Raw genomic sequence first — 21,134 nt, 5'->3', positions numbered from 1 at the left:
CCCCACCCCCACAATTTACACCTCTGTCTGCATCTCTATATTGGTATATATCTCTTTCTTCCTACTCCCGTTTTCTTTTCTCCCGTTATACCACTTTCTCTCCTCCAATTCTGTCATGACACCGTTTTCTCCCCGTCGTCATTTCTGTGTATATTGGGTGCATTCGGAAAGTATTCAGACCCCTTTTTCCACATTTTGTTACGTTACAGCCGTATTCTAAAATGGATTAAATAAAGGCAAATCGTCATCAATCTACACACAATACCCCATAATGACAAAGCAAAAACAGGTTTAGACATTCAGACCCCTTGATACGAGACTCGATATTGAGCTCCGGTGCATCCTGTTTCCATTGATCATCCTTCAGATGTTTCTACAACTTGATTGCAGTCCACCTGTGGTAAATTCAATTGATTGGACATGATTTGGAATGGCACACACCTGCCTATAGCGCCAAGACAAGATTGTCTTGAACCCGATTGTAGTTTGCCAAAAGGCACCTAAAGACTCTAGGACCATGAGAAACAAGATTCTCTGGTCTGATGAAACCAAGATTGAACTCTTTGTCCTCAGTGCCAAACGTCACATCTTGAGGAAACCTGGCAGCATCATGCTGTAGGGATGTTTTTCAGCAGCAGGGACTGGGAGACTAGTCAGGATCGAGGGAAAGATGAAGACCTGCTCCATAGTGCTCAGGACCTCAGACTGGGGGTGAAGGTTCACCTTCCAACAGGACAAGGACCCTAAGCACACAGCCAATACAACGCAGGAGTGGCTTTGGGACAAGTCTCTGAATGTCCTTGAGTGGCCCAGCCAGAGCCCAGACTCAATCGAACATCTCTGGTGAGACCTGAAAATAGCTGTGCAGCGACACTTCCCATCCAACCTGACAGAGCTTGAGAGGATCTGCAGAGAAGAACGGGAGAAACTCCCTAAATACAGCTGAGCCAACTTTGTAGCAATTTTTTTCAACTTGTTTTAAGGGTATTGTGTGTAGATTGATGAGGGGAAAAAACAATTTCATCAATCAAAATCATTGACATTGTTGCGTGTTGAGTTTTTATATTTTTGTTCAGTATATCTTTCTTTATGCCTCTTTCTTTTTGTGTGTTGACTCCACATACCCACTCTCCAAAAAAACAGCCTGCGAACCCACTGAGCCTCCATCTCTGATGCCCACTCCTGGCAGACAATTGTGGAATTACCCTCCCTGATACTCACGCTGAAATAACGTCCTGCCGCCTGCCTACCCCCCCTTCCACAGCCTCCAGGTGCACAGTGACACAGAGTGGTTTAAGTCTCTCTGGCCCCAACGCTGCGGCGGCTGCTGGTGAAGTCAGGCCTCATAGGTCTGGTCCTCATTCCGATGCTTTGTCTGCTGACTCCTCAGGGCATTTTATCATTGGAGTGATTCACAGGATCCCGGCATTGGGTTCAGCCCATATATTGTCTTGTTCACCATCGAAACCTGGCACGTGAGGCTATAGCCTAACCCTAGCAATTAGTGTCTGTAGTCATAAGACGAGTCTCACTGTAGAGTTTACCTTGTAGATCAGAGATTAGATAGGTTATACGTACGGCCCACTGTAGTGAGAGCGCTGTTATTAGGTTATCTACTGAAAGATGTAGCCTCACATTCTGCTGCATAGATAGATCAGTATTATTCAATTATGTTATAAGCATCTTTGCTGTGTCTATTTTTTTTATGTGTGGTGGATTATCTTTGTTAGGTTTGAAGGGAGACGGCCGGGGATGATAAAACAACATGTCCATCGCAATCTTTTTTTTTTTTTACCTTCTCTTTCCCTCTGCCCCGAACAGAAGGCATTCCCCTAACATGGGAGGTGGTGGGGGTTAACAGTAATGTCTGGGAGGCAGCAGCTGATGTCAAGACTGAGACAGGTTTTAAGGAGCTCTTCTGAAGCACCTGTTTGGTGGTGTGAAAACACATCCCACCTGGCAGCGCCAGCCCTTGCCTGTCTGTGCTTTCTAGAGAGGGGAACTCTGGGAGGATAGGGCAGATGCTCTCAAATGCTTATCTAACTGTAAACGTTGGCACCTGAAGGGGTCCAAGGGAGTCCAGGGGAGGATGAGATGGGGAACTGCCTGTCAGAAGTGACATGGGACGGACAGTGAGAGGAACAGGGTGTGGAGAGGGGGAGAGGACGAAAATGCCTGCCAAGAATCTTTCACTGCAGAGTTTGTTGTTTTTTTAGTCTTCCTTCGTTTCTCACTTTTCACTCTGATCTATCAGCTTTCACTCTGGTGATGAATCAGCTTTTCGCTCTCAGTAGGTAATATAAGCTTCCATATTGGGCTATGTTTTATGTCAACAAATTCCTCTAAGGCTGTGCATTCCATCAGGCCGACGCCTAAACATCCGATCCACTCCCAATCAGATCTCAAACCGCAACCATCTCTAAACTAACCCCACATAACCATTAGTAGACTAACCACTTGGAATTCAGCTCTGCTGGTTTATCGCAAACCCTGAGCTTTGAATTAGGTACAGGGTTTGAGCTAGTGAGAAACAATGCATTGTAGTGTCCTGGTTTACCATCTGAGGTACTATCAGTTCATGACCCTATCTGTTAACTCATATGAACTCATTACAAATCCCATAGTGGGGAATGGGCATGAGCTTTATTGCTAGAAGGTTTTTATTTTAAAAGGTGGACAAACTGGTTAAAGATGTAGCACGTTATATCTGGTGATTTGGAAATGCCAGACAGGGCTAGCATAAAGGGTCAGTTTACGTGAACCTAGTTTGGATGCAGTTGTTTATCTGTAGGGTTGGATAGAGAATGTTTTGCAGGTTTATTTGGAAAGGGTGCTGGAAATGTCAATGAAGTGGACTGGCTGGTATAGACTGTTTTTGGTTTGTCTTGTGTCACATCTAAGTGCCACATGCTATGGCAAATGCTTAAAGAGGATGGCTGCGAAAATAGTGAAAGAATGTTTAGCATTACATTTTGGGGGATTACAATGTTGTTTTTTGGTGTGTTTTTCTTCCCTGGAAGATGTATGTTAAACTAAATAGTTAACTCGGGGGAGACCGTGAGACTAAAGTTTTGTCCTTTTTTATGTGTTTCTCAGGTAAATTGTGGAGCGGGCCTGAAGGGCATCATAACTAAACTTGTCCTTTCTGCACATTGTAAATCCAGCCTGACAGGTGGGTACCCCCTCCTACACACACACACACTCACTCACTCACTCACTCACTCACTCATTCACTCACTCACTCATCACCATGAGTCTATTTTAGTCATTTTTGAACCATTATTTGAATTGTTAGCTGAATCAAAACCCAACCCCTAAGCTCTATCACGTCAACAGACAGACGTCATCACGAAATAGAAGAGAAAAGCACTGACCTGCAGACCGATAGGAAAAGGTGAAGGAACACTCAAAATGTCAATGTTGTTCCCTTTTACCTTTCATGTGACTTTGTGAAAATTACCCCCTAACTACGCAAGTCTGATTATACAACTGCCCTGTTTATTTTGGATTCTCAGAAAGAGGGATACATGGGAGAGGAGAGGCTGCAGCGGTGGCAGTGTATTGATCTAAGCCGGCATGTGGCACCCATCACATGTCCCTGAGAGTGCTCTCTGTCTGGCCTAGACTCTTTGGCCTCTCTGGGTGCATCCCAAATGACACCCTACTCCCTATATTAGGGGTTGGCAAACTATGGTCCACGGGTTTGACCATATCAAAACCTGTATTTGAGGGGGGGATTATTATTTTGGGTTAGAAAAAAACACTCCAGGGCACACTTGAAAATCTGAAGTAGTTACAAAATTTGGAGAAATTTTTATTTTACTTAACTAGGCAAGTCAGTTAAGAACAAATTCTTATTTTCAATGACGGCCTAGGAACAGTGGGTTAACTGCCGGTTCAGGGGCAGAACGACAGATTTGTACCTTGTCAGCTCGGTGAGATGAACTTGCAACCTTTCGGTTACTAGTCCAACGCTCTAACCGCTAGGCTACCCTGACCTCCTATATTTTCAAAAGCCCTTTTTCTGGACAGAATTTTTTTTGGGCTAAAAAAAATCTGTGCGGCCCTCCATAGAATTTTGAAATCCCGATGTGGCCCTCGAGGCAAAATTCTGGCCCACCCCTGCCCTATATAGTGCAGCATCAGACTCTGGCACACAGCCTCCTGTTCACTTTGATCCCTCCATAAATGAATCCCCTGGTCAAAGACAGTTACCTCAGCTCTGATCAGCTGCATTGGACCATAAACTGACAATTACTGCAGACTGTCGCAACACTGGCAGTTATGCAAAGGATGAACTTTTTCCCTTAACTGACCAGAATGAATAGTCTCTCTGAAGTGTGCTGCAAAGGATGAACTTTTCCCCTTAACTGACCAAAATAGTCTCTCTGAAGTGTGCTTCAAAGCGGTACCTCATGTATTCCTCACCTGAGAGAGTTTCTCTTTACTTCTCTGTCACCCCATACTTGTTTTATGTCTGCCGTGTCCTCCATCATTATTCATCTTTTTATTCCTTTTTATAACGTATTATAGATGTAAATCTGCCATTTAAAACTCTGTGGAATCCCATATAGGCGAGAAGACTGCAGTTTTCCCCACGTAGTCCACGCTTCAGATACCTCTGGCCGTCTTGAAAAGGGTCAATAGGTTGTTTTGGATGGGCAGAGAAAGGGGTTAGAATAGGGGCGACTGTGCTTTAATTTACTGGCCCTGTCTACGGCCCATCCTCTGGATACAATAGACTGGTTGGTTGGTTTATGGCCTGAGGTGGCAGCCCTTCCCAATAAAGCACAAAGCTGGGGAGAAGAGTAAAGACACAACTGTTCCATTTTTAAACCTCAAAGTAGGGCCTAAATGTAGTGGTATTGTGTATTTCAGACTAAAACTCTAATGTTCTTTCTACTGAATAACTCTATTATTTTCCTAATAAATCACGAGACCTCATCTTCACATGATCGTGATTGATAGTTTGATAAAGGACTCTGAAACCTTGGATGGAAAGTGAGTCTGGCAAGTTTTTATAAACCACAGAGCTTCTGTTTCGCCGCCTCTGGCCCAGCCATGGTGACCTGGTGATCAAATGAAACTATATCTAGAGAATCATCCCCTGCTACATTAATGTGAGTGTCATGCACGTATGATCAGGGGTGTTAAAAATTCATATGTACAGCTTTTTATTCGGGTACAGCATTCATTTAAATCTCAATTAATCCAGTTTTCATTGTCACTATCACTACTGAAAACAGTCTCCGTAACCAAAATCAGAGTGGGTGGAAAGGTGAAATGTAGGTGAAAATATAAAAGCTTATTTTAATTATCACCCTGGAAAGAGTGTGAAACCATGACAAATCCCCATGAAATGTTGATGTTGTTATTGTGTGCAGTGACATTATTACCCAACTTCTGTATTACTATGGTAACCGTGTCCCCAACCTCTCTCTAAGCTTCGGGGTGAAATTTCCCCTAGGTTCAGGAACCCTCTCCCAATCCTGACCTTAATTCTTAGCCGGACGCAAAACTGACCCAAGATCAGCTTCTAGGGGCAACTTAACCCTGCACCGTTACTAACCGTGTCCCTGACCGTCCTTTCTGCACTGCAGGTAGTAATGGAGTCTGAAGAGACAGAGCTGAGAGATTGTGATGAGGCCTTTGAGTCAGAAGAGGGCGATGTGGAGCCATACCTGGAGGAGCCGGCGAGCAGCAGGGAGCTCCTAGAGAGGCTCAGGGAGCTGGAGGTGAGACCCAGGGAGAAAGAGGGAAGGGCTGGGGAACACAAGACTGTGGGCTGTATGCCAATTTGTCTTTCTTTGATTCCTCACATCCGATCTCCTCACCTACTCAACTGTATTGGATGAGAAAGTCCAAGGTTCCCTCCCCTTGGATCTTCTTCTTCAATTGGTTTTGAGAAGGAGAAAAAGAGGAATTGAGAAAGGGCTTTAGTCTTGACCCCTGGAGGTGGGGATTATCTGGGTACACCTGGAGACTGAGAGCTGCATCAGTCAAAGCATTCAATGGAAACGAATAACAGTTTGCAATATTTAATTAATGCAGTTGCTTGCTTTGACCGAGAATTGCAGCTGTCGAAACGATCACATGCTTCAGTCCAAACAACCAAACTCAAAGAATCAGTCTTTGATTCATCCTAGAGCAGCAGTGATATTTACTTGTAATACCATCACTAGCACTGTGTCATTATTAATGCTAGTAGAATTTGTATTTCATATTTATTTTCAAGATGATGCCAATTTGATAGATGTGCACATGGTGGCGTATATATCAAGTGTCTCAGGGTAGGAGTGCTGATTTTAGGGACAGTTATGCATTTTACATCTCAATGAATAAGATTACATGGACTGGGGGAACCAGGGCCCGTTTACACATAGTGTCTCAGAGTAGAAAATTGCTGCGAATAGAGACATTTTACTCCTACTGTTGTGGGCAAAAGTAAAAGCTATGCATGAACCGTCTTTAGTCATAAGAGTCACACAGATATTTAGGAGACCTCATGAGCTGTCCTAACCAGTTAAGAATTACCAGCAGGTGTCTTGATAATAGAAAAATGCAGTGAGTCAGTGGTTCCTGCGCCACGTGCACATTTGAACTGGAGTTAAAATAAGGTTTTTATATATTTCATATTTTTATATGATTAATCCATAAATAATCTAGACCTACATGCAACAGTATCTCTAGCGCTTTTGACAAAGATTTCACTAAATACTTATAACCACTAAGCTAATAAAAAAATTGATTTTGTTTAAGTTGTTATTTCATGTTATCCATTTTGGAGGGCAACATCATGTTGTTACAAAATATGTCTAGTCAGGATAACATGATGCCACGGAATGGCATGCTAGTTTCTTTCACATTCCAGATGTTGAAATTCAGCAAAATATAGCCTCTTTAACACCCTCAAACGCCCACTTCTATTTTGTAAACTGCAAAACTGCGTTTTGTACACAGTTTGACGAATGACTGGTAGAGGAGTCCAACAGCAGACCGGGCAAACGGCAACGAAACAATATACAGATTGGTGTCCAACCGAACAATTTATGACCGAGGAGGAGACGCACCTGACTGAGGAGGTCACCAAACTTAAGGTATCATTCTAGCAGAGGTTTGATGGACTCAATGAGTCTAAAGAACTTAAAAAGACACCAAGGCCGTGCTGAACAGAGTAAGCAAGGAAGAGACTCTGTGGACGGAGAAGACCTAAAACAACTTAAAGACCGGGACCACCTGAATACTAAGGTGATCGACCTGGAATCGCGTGGAAGGAGGAATAACCTGGTTCAGGTGGGCCTGCTGGATGAGATGAGATGGATGAGATACTCCGGTACATTCTGGACATGAAAGAGACTGACCCAGTACCAGAGATGGAGAGACATCAGACGCTTCCGATCCCGGTCAAACCCACCCAAACCACCGCGTCCATACTACATACGCCTGCTACAGTGGGGTAACCGACAAAACATCATGAGAGCTGCAGGCAAGAAGGAGAAGCTGATCTGGGGAGGGAGACCGTTCCATGTGTACCATGATTTCCCAGTGGAGCTCCAACTACATTGCGTGGAGTATGCCAACATCAAGAAGAAACTTCAGGGCACAGACTACCCCTACAGACCACCCCTACTGTATGCAGCCAGACACATCGTCACCATAGATGGGAAGAAACATACAGTCTCTACAGTAGCGCAGAAGATGTGGTCAAGGACTTGAATTTACGGCTCCCTAAAAAATGTTTTGTAACTCGGGCAAGTTATTGAGGCGATGAAGGACTGCACTAGTCTCTAATGTTTTTGTTGAGATTGTTACTTTTCTCCCCTCATATTGACCGAGTGTTGGTAAAATATATACAGAAAAAGGGCAATAAATGCCTTTAATGGCACTCTAAAATATGGCTATAGCCAGCTTACCAGGCCAATACATTATGCAATAACGGAGACAAATTTGTGCAAATAATGTTTTGGTGTAGACTTGAAATTGGTGGTTATGTTTTGACTCTCGTTTGCGCACGGTTGCCGTGCAGTCTCGAACAATGCACTGGTCTGGAGAGCACAGTGAGGGTGAAACAAATCCACCTAATAAGAGGTCTGGCTATGGTGGATAGCAGCGCATACACCTGTTCTTTCACGAATAAGAGCTGGATAGGGCATCTATCTAACTTTTGTTTCGTGTTTTCTATTTGCCTCATGACATCCTTTAATGTTTGTTTGTCTTGTGTGTTCCCTCCACATTCCCTCCCTACTGGTACAGAATACAAACAGTAGTACATTGATGCCGAGTCCTTTCTCTCCTTACTAAGGCTGATATTATACACATTGTCACAAATGGAATCTAATACTATATAAATCTGATTTCATTGAAAGTGAATACGATTTTGAATAAAGTCCAATAATTTCTCATTTGAAATCCCTAGCCTGTGATGTGGCTATGTTACAAGAAACACACCTTTTTAATGACAATTCATCTTTAAAGTATTTTCAGCACCAGTTAATGGAGCAGCCAGGCGTGTCAGTATTTTAGTAGCTAAAATAATCTCTAATCTTGTATTGTCAGGCTTTTTACAAAATGAAACATGTACTCTTGTAAATATTGTACACTGACATAATTGATAATCGGTCAATGAGCATGCGTTCTGCCACCGTCTCTCTGCTACCAAAGCCTAGCAAGGATCCTATGCAAATGACCACTTTCGTCCTTTGAATTTATTAAATAACGACAATGAATTGTTTGCCTAGATCCTTGCTATGCCCATAGAGAAGGCTATCCCCTCTTTAATACACCTGGATCAGGTGGGGTTTGTACCAAGTCGTTTATCCTCCCAACAACATGAGACCTTTCTCATGTAATGTCAAGGGCTAGCTCTCTCCGGAATCCAGCACTAGCAGTATCGCTGGATGCAGAGAAAGCTTTTGATAGAATGGTGGTCTTACCTGTTATATGCACATTCTCGATTTGGTTTGGGGTCTGTTATCGTGCAATAGATTAGGGAACTCTATCATTAACATATTACTTCAGTTAAAACTAATGGTATGATATCTGACCCCTTTCAGCTCTTCTGTTCTACAAGTTGCCCCGCATCCCCAGTCTATTAATTTTGGCACTAGAGCCCCTCACCTGCACCATAGAGCTAAGAAGGATATACAGTGCATTCGGAAAGTATTCAGACCCCTTGACTTTTTCAAAATGTTGTTACGTTACAGCCTTATTTTTAAATGTATGAAATAAAACAGGTTTTTAGAAATAATTTGCAAATTTTTTAAGAATAAAAAAAACGAAATAAGTATTCGACCCTTTGCTATTAGATGTGAAATTGCGCTCAGGTGCATCCTGTTTCCATTGATCATCCTTTGATGACTTGATTGATTGGACATGATTTGGAAAGGCACACACCTGTCAGTGCAAAAACCAAGCCATGTTAGAGCAAAAACCAAGCCATGAGGTCAAAGGAATTGTCCGTCGAGCTCTGAGACACGGATCTGGGGAAGGGCACCAGCACATTTCTGCAGCATTGAATGTCCCCAAGAACACAGTGGCCTCATCATTCTGAAATGGAATAAGTTTGAAATCACCAAGACTCTTCCTAGAGCTGGCTGCCCAGCCAAACTGAGCAATCGGGGTAGAAGCGGTCAGGAAGGTTCTCTGGTCTGATGAAACCAAGAATTAACTTTTTGGCGTGAATGCAAAGTGTCACATCTGGATGAAACCTGGTACTATCCTTACTGAAGCATGGTAGTTGCAGCATCATGCTGTGGGGATGTTTTTCAGCAGCAGGGACTGGGAGTAGGGCTATTGCGGTGACTGTATTACCACGGTCATGATCCATGGAGGCAGTCAAATTCCATGTGACTGCTTAGTCACGGTAATTAGGCTTCTCCAAGCTCTGATGCTGCTGATGGTCATTAGTAGCCTACCAAACTTGCTAACTGCCTGGTACTCAGCACTCTATTGTCCCTCTAATCACTCTGACATTAATGCAAATGTATTAAAAAATCTAATCAAACACTTCATGAGAGCCCATGAGCTGATGTTGTGCAACATTTCAATAGGCTATGGAATTGCGCTAGAAAACAGAGTGATGGCCTCTACTGAAAAGAGGAGGATGAGCTTTCTATAGGCTAGGCCTACTATATTTATTTTTCAACTTTCCTAATATTAAGCACATTGCTTATATTTACAACAGGAGTACAGCCTACCTGGCTGGCATGCAAATAAACCATGGGGAAAAGCGTCCTCCATTCGCTATTTAAGTGCATAGATGATATCGATTTTTCGTTGCAGATGCATGAAAAGGGTCCATTCTAAATCAAAACAAATGTCACACATATATTATTTAGTATATGTAACGACAATATTAAATCAAGAATAGTCCAATGAGTGACAATATTAGCCTATCAGTTGTGAATGATATATTATCACTTGTGAATGATGCCCAGCATTAGAAACAATGCCTTTTTTGTGCTACTTCGAATCATGTGCTACTTCGAATCATAGTCACACACCTCATGTAGCCTAGCCCATAGGCCTATATGTTTTAATAAGGTTTGTATCAAAAGTGGCTAAATAACTTCTTAAAATTAAGCACATTAATCTGCTTTACAAGAGGTGTAGAGCCTAACTGGCATACATAAACAGCGCATGAGTTTCAAGTTTTGCGAAGATGATTTGCACCTTTTTAATAAAAGCATTACATGCATAATCGCATTTGTGGTTGCTTTTGAGAATGGTGTTTTCCTGCTAATGGAACATTCGCACTTGAAGCCTACTGCCGTGTGCGCATTGCTGCACTTATAATGTGAAGAATAGCCTAATAGTTTATCAACATTTTAAACTAAACGTTCTTATCTGTTGTATCAGCCTCATTGCGTAAAAAAGTTTTGGGATGCTAGTGGATTTACTCATTTGTGATCTATCGCATCCCACAACTGCCCCAGACTCTTTGGAATATGTATTTATCGCACAGAATTGAATAGGTCCACTTTTGTTCTATGGGGGATAGTAGATTGACATAGGCTAGTGCTTCTGCTGTTCATTAGGCCTACTCATCTGGTTGGCTGACGAAAAGTAGATGTGGACAGTTCTTTAATATGCACCACGGAATTGGATAAGGACGGGCGCAGTTTGCTGTACCTCAAGTTGTTGTGATTACAGAGCTGAGAAACTTTTAGAAGTTGATTTTACTCCTGGCTCACAGTTTGTCTGGGCAGTGTCTTAACATCCTCCTTAAACCTACTCTGAGCTAAGAGTTGTTTTGTTTTTGTCTTAAAACAGGTTTTAGCAGGATTCCCAGAACCTTTTCTGAGATGCTTTGTAGATCAGCACTCCCACTCTTAGACTCTTGATAGCCCTGATTTCAGGGCTATGCATTTAATTGTATCATATTCCACCAGGTGTCTCCCTCCTCCCGTGAAATAAGCTGTTTTAACACAGTCTGATCTCTGAATGAATAGGATGCTTATGTATGTAGTGATGGGTGGAAGGCCATAGAAGTCAGCTGAGAGCCTGGCATGGCAAGTGAATATACCATTTATATGCTCAATAATAGTATTGGTTTTGAATGGTTTTGTGCGTCAAAGATCCCTCCCCGCATTTTACTAATTCACTATTTTTTATCTCTTTTGGCGATGAGGGTATTTTGGAAGGGATGTTCGGGGAGCCAGGGGCCACTTTGCATGACATACCCCCACTCTCCTCTCAGCTTAGTACAAGATGATGGATATCACACGACTGAGTAACCTGCAGCTACTTTCAGGGCTTTGCTTTATCGACAAATCTAAAAGGCTCTGCCATTAGAGCCTTAAGTGCCTGTGTTAAATCTCTTAACTCAGCACTATAGACCGCTGCAGCACTTTAAAAGTTGTTATAACACCTTGAAGTCTCCCAGCTCTTCTGACCCTATCTCCTGAGCCCTAGTGGCAGAATGAGAGGTGGGAAAGAAAGTGCTTTAAAAACAGTCTTTGACTGTTAGAAAAAAAAAAACATTTTTGTGTTTTATAATCATGCCACTGTGATGGAGAGTGACTGTTACTGTGGTTATATACCCTCGACTGAGGCCCTGCAGTACTTATGAAATGTTGCAGAATCAGGTGATGGTCCTCTGCCTTCTATATGTCAGCCAACCCACACTTTGTGTAGAGGACACCATTGAAGCTTATTACACATATTGCTCTCAGGTTGGGTAGTTGAGCGACCCATTGAGTTTCAGACGTGACAGGATCACACACACACACACACACACACACACATATATATATATATATACATATACTCAAACACACACAGAAAATTTCCCTACCTACACACTACAAAGATGACACTTTCACAAACGGTCTCTCCCTGTCCCAATTTGTATACACGTGCACACACCTTCACCCTTAGCACAGCGGTGTATTGATGTGTGAATCAGGCTGTAATTGCTGCTGCGTCTCTTCCCTGTTCTGCGGGGAATTATATTGATTGTGATCATCTTGTACTGCTCACCGAGGGATCCACCAAGTCCTACTTTAAAGGTGATTAACGCTCAAATCAGAGGCCGAACCAAATCTCCATATGATTATACATTGACCAATGTGTATATGTTTATCTATTTAAGAAATGATCTCGCCCTTTATCTGGCTTGAACTGAACTGGCTTGCTCACACATTCTCTGTCACACACACACACACACACACACACACACACACCCTTGATAATGCAATAATTTTTTACTAAGCTAGTCTCTGATTCCTGTTCCCCTTCGAAACGTCATAAACTCTGTTTTCTCTGCTCGGTTGAGATGTGAATTTATAGTGCGGGGAAATTATTTGGTCTCTCGTCTTCCTTTTTCCCTCACCGTTCACCTGATCATTGAGCACTTGGGCCCGTCACAGCTTCTGTGACCCACTGTAGAGGGAGCATTAAATGTGTGAGGGCTGTTTTGATGTGCAGACACTGGTGGTTTTAGTGCCTGTTTTCTATTTTTTCTTCTTTCTCTCCCTTTTTTATTCCAATCAGCCTGTTCGTCCTCCACTACTTAATGGCACTTAGAAGATTAGTCCAAATGAGTACTGAAAGAGATCCTAATAATTTCAAATAAATCAAACAACTAACCCTCCTCATCTTGTCTCTGTTTCCCTCTTTCTTTCAATCTTTCAGAATGCTTCCCTCTCTTTCCCTCTCTTTCTACTCTGTTCCTTCTCTCCCCATCACTCAGTCTGTCCCCTATCAGCCCTTCGATTTCGTCTTCGCCGCGGTGACATATTCGCGCTTTTGATCATGGCGAATGAGCCGGTGGCCGGATTCTCTGTGACTCCATCTGCACCTATCAGAGCAAGGAGAAGAGAAAAATTCCTACCTCATAATTTCCTCTTTCTTCCATTCTTTAACACTGTTAAATTCTCCATGAAATGAAACAGAACATATTGTTGGGAAAGATTGTGAAATCAAGGGATTTTTTCATTCTAGGTGTAGACATTTGAAACGGATCATATGAAACAGAGGTTGATCTTTGTTGTCAAATGAATGCTTTCGATAGACACCGATTACATACGTCTATCTCTTTTCTCTCCTCTCTCTCTCCTTTGTAGGCTGATAATTCAGTCCTGGCCCTTGCGAATGAGAGCCAGAGAGAGGCGTATGAAAGGTGTCTGGATGAGGTGAGTTTTCATATAGAGCTGCAGTATACATTAGGAGAATGTCATCCTGACACTGTCACACTGTATTCTGTCTGTCTCTGTACCCATTACTTAAAATGTCTCAGCTTTTATACTCTGCTATGATTACTGTCCACTCTTAAGACTCCAAAATCATTCTCAATTTCTGACCACAGACCGAAGCAAAGATTAAACTTGTATTATATTTCATTCAGGTTGCCAACCACGTGGTACAGGCCCTTCTGAGTCAAAAGGTAAGACATGGTGCATCAAGACAAGTCAATGATGTTCAGACTGAAGTCTAACAAGTCAAGGAACAGTTCATTACACAACAAGGTGTGTGTGTGTGTGTCAGTTGTTTTTTTATTTGTGTTGTGTGTTTTGTCCTAGGACCTGCGGGAGGAGTGTATTAAGTTGAAGATGCGTGTGTTTGACCTGGAGAGACAGAACAGAACTCTGACTGAGCTCTTTGCCCAGAAACTACACCCCCAGGAAAGCTCTCTGCAACAGGTACAGAACGTGTGTGTGTGTGACAGTTTTCTCTCTCGACAGTAAGTTGCTTTTCATTTTATTTTCAGTAGTTTTTTCTAAACTAGATTGAATGCGACAGGAGACATTAATTAATTAATTAGAATTAGTCATGAGTACTGACAGACAGTTGTTGAAAATGTGACCAAAGAAGGTGTGTGTGTGTGTGTGTGTGTATATGTGTGTGTGAGTACATCTGTATGCATTACAATCTTAATTTGACCATTTTCTTAGAGCAGGAAAATTATCCCGAAGCAACAAGAAATGTGGTTTATAATTCATGGACATTTTTGCATGGGTTGATAAATTTTTTGTTAAGTGGAATCAAGTTTAAAATGCTTGTGGAAATTACAGTGCCTTCAGAAAGGATTCATTCCCCTTGATTTATTCCACATTTTGTTGTTACAGCCTGAATTCAAAATATGTTAAATATGATAATGTTTTACCCGTCTACGTGCAATACCCCATAATGACAAAGTGGAAATATGTTTTTAGAAATGTTTGCTAATTTATTTAAAAATGAAAAAAAAAAAAAAATTACACAAGTGTTCACATCCCTGAGTCAGTCAGTACATGTTACCTTTGGCAGTGATTACAGCTGTGAGTCTTTCTGGGTAAGTTTCTATGAGCTTTGCACACCTGAATTGTACAATATTTGCACATTATTCTTAAAAAAAATATTCAAGCTCTGTGAAGCTGTCTGTTGATCATTGCTAGACGATTTAAGTCAAAACTGTAACTAGGACACTCAGTTACATTCAATGTCATCTAGTTAAGTAACTCCAGTGTTTAGCTGGCTGAGTGTTTTAGGTTATTGTCATGCTAAAAGGTGAAATTTTCTCCTAGTGTATGTAGGAAGGCAGAATGACCAGGTTTTCCTCCAGGATTTGCCTGTGCTTAGCTCTATTCTTAGCTCTTTATTTTATCCTAAAAAACTCCCTAGTGTTTGCCGTTGACAAGCATAGCCAAAACATGATGCGGCCACCACCATGCTTGAAAATGGGATGAGTTGTGTTGGATTTGCCGCAAACATAACGCTTTGTATTCAGGACATAAAGTTAATTTCTTTGCCACATTTTTTGCAGTTTTACTTTAGTGCCTTTTTGCAAACAGGATGCATGTTTTGGAATATTTGTATTCTGTACAGGCTTCCTTCTTTTCACTCTGTCATTTAGTTTAGTATTTTGGAGTAACTGCAATTTTGTTTAACCATCCTCAGTTTTCTCCTATCACAGCCATTAAACTATATCTGTTTGAAAGTCACCATTGGCCTCATGAAGAAATCCCTGAGTGTTTTTATCCCTCTCCAAGTGTAATTAATAACTTCAGCATGCTCAAAGGGATATTCTGTTTTTTTTTTACCCATCTACCAATAGGTGCCTTTCTTTGCGAGGCATTGGAAAACCTCCCTGGTCTTTGTGGGTCAATCTGTGTTTGAAATGCACTGCTCGACTGAGGGACCTTACAGATAATTGTATGTGTGGGATACAGAGATGAGGTGGTCATTCAAAAATCATTATTGCACACCAAGCGAGTCCATGCAACTTTATTATGGAACGTGTTAATAAAGCAGATGTTTACTCCTGAACTTATTTAAGCTTGCCATAACAAAGGGGTTGAATACTTATTGACTCAAGACTTTTCAGCTTTTCATTTTTAATTCATTTGTAAACGTTTCGAAAAACATAATTCCACGTTGACATTATGAGCTATTGTGTGTAGGCCAGTGACACATCTCAATTTATCTATTTGAAATGTAACAACAAAATGTTGAAAAAGTGAAGGGGTGTGAATACTTTCTGAAGGCACTGTAACAGCCTTTTTAAACCTCAAATACACTACAAGTTTGCAGGAAAATTCTCTGTGACGGAGTGATCAAATTAAGATCATACATCTGTATCTAAACCACTGCCTTGCTTGTCTCCTGTTCATTATGATTATATCGCTGTTTTATCGCTGTTTTATATAAAAGATAATAGGGCCCATGTGTCATGCTGTTTCTGTTTCCTACCTAATAAGCACAGTGTTTCTGATTTGAATCTGTTTTCATTTGGGAGGGAGATGAGAAGTTCTCCCTCATCTCTGTCACACTGATCTCATCACTGTTGTTGCTTAGGTGACTGTTGTCAAGCTGAAATGAAGCAACGGTTATTTGTAGTTCTATTGAAGTGCAGCTAGTGATGTAATATGCATTGAGGTCCGATAGATGTTTAGATATCCCTTATTTTGGATTTATTTGATCCTAACTGATATCTAATATTAATTGTAACATGGACTGTAGCTTGGAGCCCAAAAGCTCTTTGGAGCTCTTACTCTATCCATTTTGGCCTTGTTTAAAGAAACCAAGGACAAAAGTGCTGCTCTCATAGTATAGTTTTAGAATCCCCTGCTGAGGTGTTTATACAGCAACTCTTAAGTTTCTGAGAATTTGGCTTCAAAAGAACAGAGGCAGAGATTGTCTTTGATAAAGATGTTCAGTGACCTTGGTCATATTTTTCATTTCTTTGTGTGTGACACAGGGCACCTCGTTCTCCACTTGTCTCCCTCTCTATTTGTCTCGCCCTGGCCATAGAGAGGCTTTTATTCTCTATTTTGGTTAGGCCAGGGTGTGACTAGGGTGGGTGTTCTAGTTTCTTTATTTCTATGTTTTCTGTTTCTATGTTTTGGCCGGGTATGGTTCTCAATCAGGGACAGCTGTCTATCGTTGTCTCTGATTGGGATTCATACTTAGGCAGCCTGTTTTTCCACCTTAGTTGTGGATAGTTGTCTTTGTTAGTGGCCTGTATAGCCCTAGTAAGCTGCACGTTTCTTGTTTTGTTGGTGACATTTTAAATAAAGAGAAAATGTACGCTCACCACTCTGCACCTTGGTCTGGTCATTTCCCTGATGACGTTCATGACACTATCCCCCTCCCTCCCTCTCTCTTTCTTCAGCTCTGTTTATTAACCCCAACTCCTTTGCTCTCTCTCTCTCTTTCTTATCAACTGTATTAGTATTCCAACCGCTCCACGGTAGTGAGCGGATAGGAGAAAGAAGCAATCTGCTGCAGAAATCTCAAAACAGTATTTAATCTAAATAGATGTGCCCTGTAATTGCCAGGGGAGCAAAATGGCACATTCTCTATTACTGTAAATGAACATTTTAACTGTCCCCAACTCCCCCAAAAATCGAACCCCTTCTCCCTACCTCTCTTCTCCCCCTACGCCTCCATTTTTCTGTATTCTTCAGTCGTTCTCTTTGCGTCTCTTACCTGTGGGGGAAAAAATAAACATGTTTCCTCGCATACAGAGTGAGAGCCTCTGCCTCGCCATCGCCTTTCTTTGTCATGAATATAATAATCATAAGGAAAACTGATGCCATCTCACTGCCGAAGCAATTTAATTACTCCGGGCTGAGATGGGAATGAAAAGAGGCTGGCCCGCTCCATTAATGCCATTTTTATCTGTGTATTAGGAGGCAGGTTAAAGGAAATCAGGAGAGGGTGCAGAGAATGACAATAGTCAATATGGTGCCCTTACTGTCATTCCTCTCTCCCTGTTCTCTCCCGTTCCAGTTGCAGGTGGTGTCTGTCCCAGAGCACAGCACAGAGCCCCTGACCATGGACAGTGACAAGCTGCTGGTGTCCCAGAGCCAAAGGGAACTCAAGGTGAGCAACTGACCCACACACAAACCCTGACCCCTGACTAAAACTTCACTTTGACCATAGAATTACGAACACATATACTGGAGAAAAATATAAACGTAACATGCAACAATTTCAAAGATTTTACTAAGTTACAGTTCATATAAGGAAATCAGTCAATAGGCCCATCCACTGGGGAGCCAGGCCCAGCCAATCAATGAATTTTTTTCTCACAAAAGGGCTTTATTACAGACAAAATACTCCTCAGTTTCATCAGCTGTCCGGGTGGCTGGTCTCAGACGATCCCTTAGCTGAAGAAGCCGGATTTGGAGGTCCTGGGCTGGCGTGGTTACACGTGGTCTGCGGTTGGGAGGCAGGTTGGATGCACTGCCAAATTCTCTAAACGATGTTGGAGATGGCATATGTTAGCGAAATAAACATTCATTTCTCTGGCAACAGCTCTGGTGGGCATTCCTGCAGTCAGCATGCTAATTGCATGCTCCCTCAACTTGAGACATCTGTAGCATTGTGTTGTGTGACAAAACTGCACATTTTAGTGTCTTTTATTGTCCCCAGCATAAGCTGCACCTGTGTAATGATCATGCGGTTTAATCAGCTTCTTGATATGCCACACGTCAGGTGGATGGATTATCTTGGTAAAGGAGAAATGCTCACTTAAAGGGATGTAAACAAATTTGTGCAAAATGAAGGCAGTCAAATTCCACATGACCGTTTAGTCATGGTAATTAGGCATCTCCAAGCTCTGATGGTTATTAGTAGCCCATCAAACTTTCTAACTGCCTGGTACTCAGCACTCTATTGGCCCTCTAATTCCTCTGACATCAATGCTAATGTATTCGAAAAAATCTAATCAAACACTTCATGAGAGCCCATGAGCTCATGTTGTGCAACATTTCAATAGGCTATGTAATTGCGTGAGAAAACGGAGTGATGGCCTCTGAAAAGAGGAGGATCCCATCAGCTTTCTATAGGCTAGGCCTACTATATTTATTTCTCAACTTTCCTAATATTAAGCACATTGCTTATATTTACAACAGGAGTATAGCCTACCTGGCATGCAAATAAACCACAGGGAAAAGCGTCCTCCAGTCGCTATTTAAGTGCATAGATGACATGTATTTTTTCCAGCTGCCCCTGCTTCAATACAGGTGCATAATAATGGTCCATTCTAAATCAAAACAAATGTCACACATATATTATTTAGTATATGTAAAGACAATATTAAATCAAGAATAGTCTGATGGGTGACAATATTAGCCTATCCCTTGTGAATGTTCGAATCATAGTCTCACACCTCATGTACCCTAGCCCCATAGGCCTATATGTTTTAATAAGGTTTGTATCATAACTAAAGTGGTTAAATAACTTCTTAAAATTAAGCACATGAAAACCACTTTACAAGGGTTGTGGAGCCTAACTGGCATAAAAGCAGCTTTCAAGTTTGGGGAAGATAATGTTTACTATAACAATGCACCTTTATAATAAAAGCATTACATGCATAATTGCATTTGCGGTCACTTTTGATAATGGTGTTTTCCCGCTGCTCTTATGATGTGAAGAAATAGCCTAGTAGTTTATCAACATTTTAAGCTAAACGTTCTGATCAGCCACATTGCATAAAAAAGGTTTTTGATACTAGTGGTTGATTTAATTTGGGATCTATCGCATCCCACATCTGTCCCAGACTATGTTTGGAATATTTATTTCTCGCACAGAATAGAATAGGTCAACGTTTGTTCTATGGGGGATAGTAGATTGACATAGGTTAGTGCTTTTGCTGTTCGTTAGGCCTACTCATCTGGTTGGCTGACGAAAAGTAAATGTGGACAGTTCTTCCAATATCTTTAATATTCACCTCGGAATTGGATAAGGACGCGTGCAGTTGTGTCCCAGATGTGTCTGTCTTAACTTATAGCCTGTGAGAAAGACCCGATCACGTGACGGAGAGCCATGTGAGTGAGAGACGCTTTTGATTGTGCAGCACACTCAGGGAGAAGGGCACAACGCAGCCCCTCTGGGAGAAGGGCACAACGCAGCACTCTGGGCCGCAAAAGGCATGGATTTTTTTAGGGTCTATTACGGCCACAAAGGGGATGCCGCCGTGAAATTCGAGGCATTATCAAGTGCTTATCAAATTGTGAATGAGAGACTATTGGAGTGTGGTACAGCCTGAGCAAAAAAAACTGAGCAGAGCTCATGCCTTTCAAGCAACTTTTTTTCAAATCATCATTGGTCGCATCATGCAGCCTTACAATGTTTTAAAAATCTAAACATGCAGCCCAACGTTTGTAGAACTAAAGTTACATTAATAACTCTAAATTAAGCATGTAGGAGTACCTATTTCTTTGTTAACCGCTCATCATGTGCGCACTCCCTCAAATGGTTTGGAGAAAATATTTATATTTAATTCAGCTTTGTTCAATTCTATTCTTCAAACTATAAAATAATATAAACTAATGCCACGGAATTCTAAATGAACTAGTGTAGCCCACAGCCTTATGGCATAGCCAGATCAGGACCTAACATAAGGACAACTCAGAGTATGCTATTCTGTTCTTCTGAAATAGACAACATTTTCTTTATATCATGTTTCTTTAGACCTGTCTAAAATAAATAATGGATTTATTGTGAAGGTGTAGGCAATATTACATGGATGTATTATTCTTTTTAAAATGACTTGTGTGGAAGCCAGGAGATAGTAAATGTGTATGTTAATTAACTGTCAGTTACCTTGAGACCGACAGTTATTTGCTTGACAATCACCAGCTGATGAAATTTCGTGAACACCACAGTCCTAGCCAGATTGTGTTAAGGATTGTGTTAAGAACTGCAACGCAGCTGGGTTTTTCACACTCAACAGTTTCTTGTGTGTATCAAGAATGGTCCACCATCCAAAGGACATCCAGCCAACTTGACACAACTGTGGGAAGCGTTGGAGTGGAACGCTTTCAACACCTTGTAGAGTCCATGCCCTGACGAATTGAGGCTGTTCTGAGGGCAAAGGGAGGGACCCTTAATCAGCTCAGCAAACTCATATTTTGTTTACCTCTGCTTCACCAGCATTGGACATATTCTGTTAGTTATCATGGTTTATTTTCATACTCATACACTACAGTACATGATCAAAAGTATGTGGATATCTGCTCATCGAACATCTCATTCTAAAATTATGGGCATTAATATGGAGTTGGTCCCCCCTTGCCTGCTATAACAGCCTCTACTCTTCTGGGAAGGCTTTCCGCTAGATGTTAGAACATTGCTGTGGGGACTTCCATTCAGCCACAAGCATTAGTGAGGTCGGTCAATGATGATGTGCAATGACACCTGGCTCA

The 21,134-nt window shown here is 41.7% G+C and overlaps 1 protein-coding gene across 3 annotated transcripts in view; it reads left to right on the top strand.

The window, feature by feature from the left end:
- Positions 1-21,134, top strand: part of LOC110494193 (nck-associated protein 5-like) — a 106,491-nt gene that overhangs the window by 70,270 nt on the left and 15,087 nt on the right. For all 3 annotated transcript variants that reach the window (XM_021569023.3, XM_021569021.3, XM_021569022.3), the window contains 6 exons: positions 3,097-3,172; positions 5,601-5,735; positions 13,566-13,634; positions 13,847-13,885; positions 14,022-14,141; positions 17,713-17,805. In XM_021569023.3, coding sequence (XP_021424698.2) covers positions 5,607-5,735; positions 13,566-13,634; positions 13,847-13,885; positions 14,022-14,141; positions 17,713-17,805 — 450 coding nt within the window. In that variant the 5' untranslated portion in view covers positions 3,097-3,172; positions 5,601-5,606. The remainder of the gene's footprint in view (positions 1-3,096; positions 3,173-5,600; positions 5,736-13,565; positions 13,635-13,846; positions 13,886-14,021; positions 14,142-17,712; positions 17,806-21,134) is intronic.

The sequence above is a fragment of the Oncorhynchus mykiss genome, chromosome 17 (assembly GCF_057628025.1).
Source record: "Oncorhynchus mykiss isolate SJ-2025 chromosome 17, ASM5762802v1, whole genome shotgun sequence".
Lineage (NCBI taxonomy): Eukaryota > Metazoa > Chordata > Actinopteri > Salmoniformes > Salmonidae > Oncorhynchus > Oncorhynchus mykiss.
The sequence above is the reverse complement of the archived record's forward strand: the minus strand, read 5'-3'. Positions and strand labels throughout refer to the sequence as shown.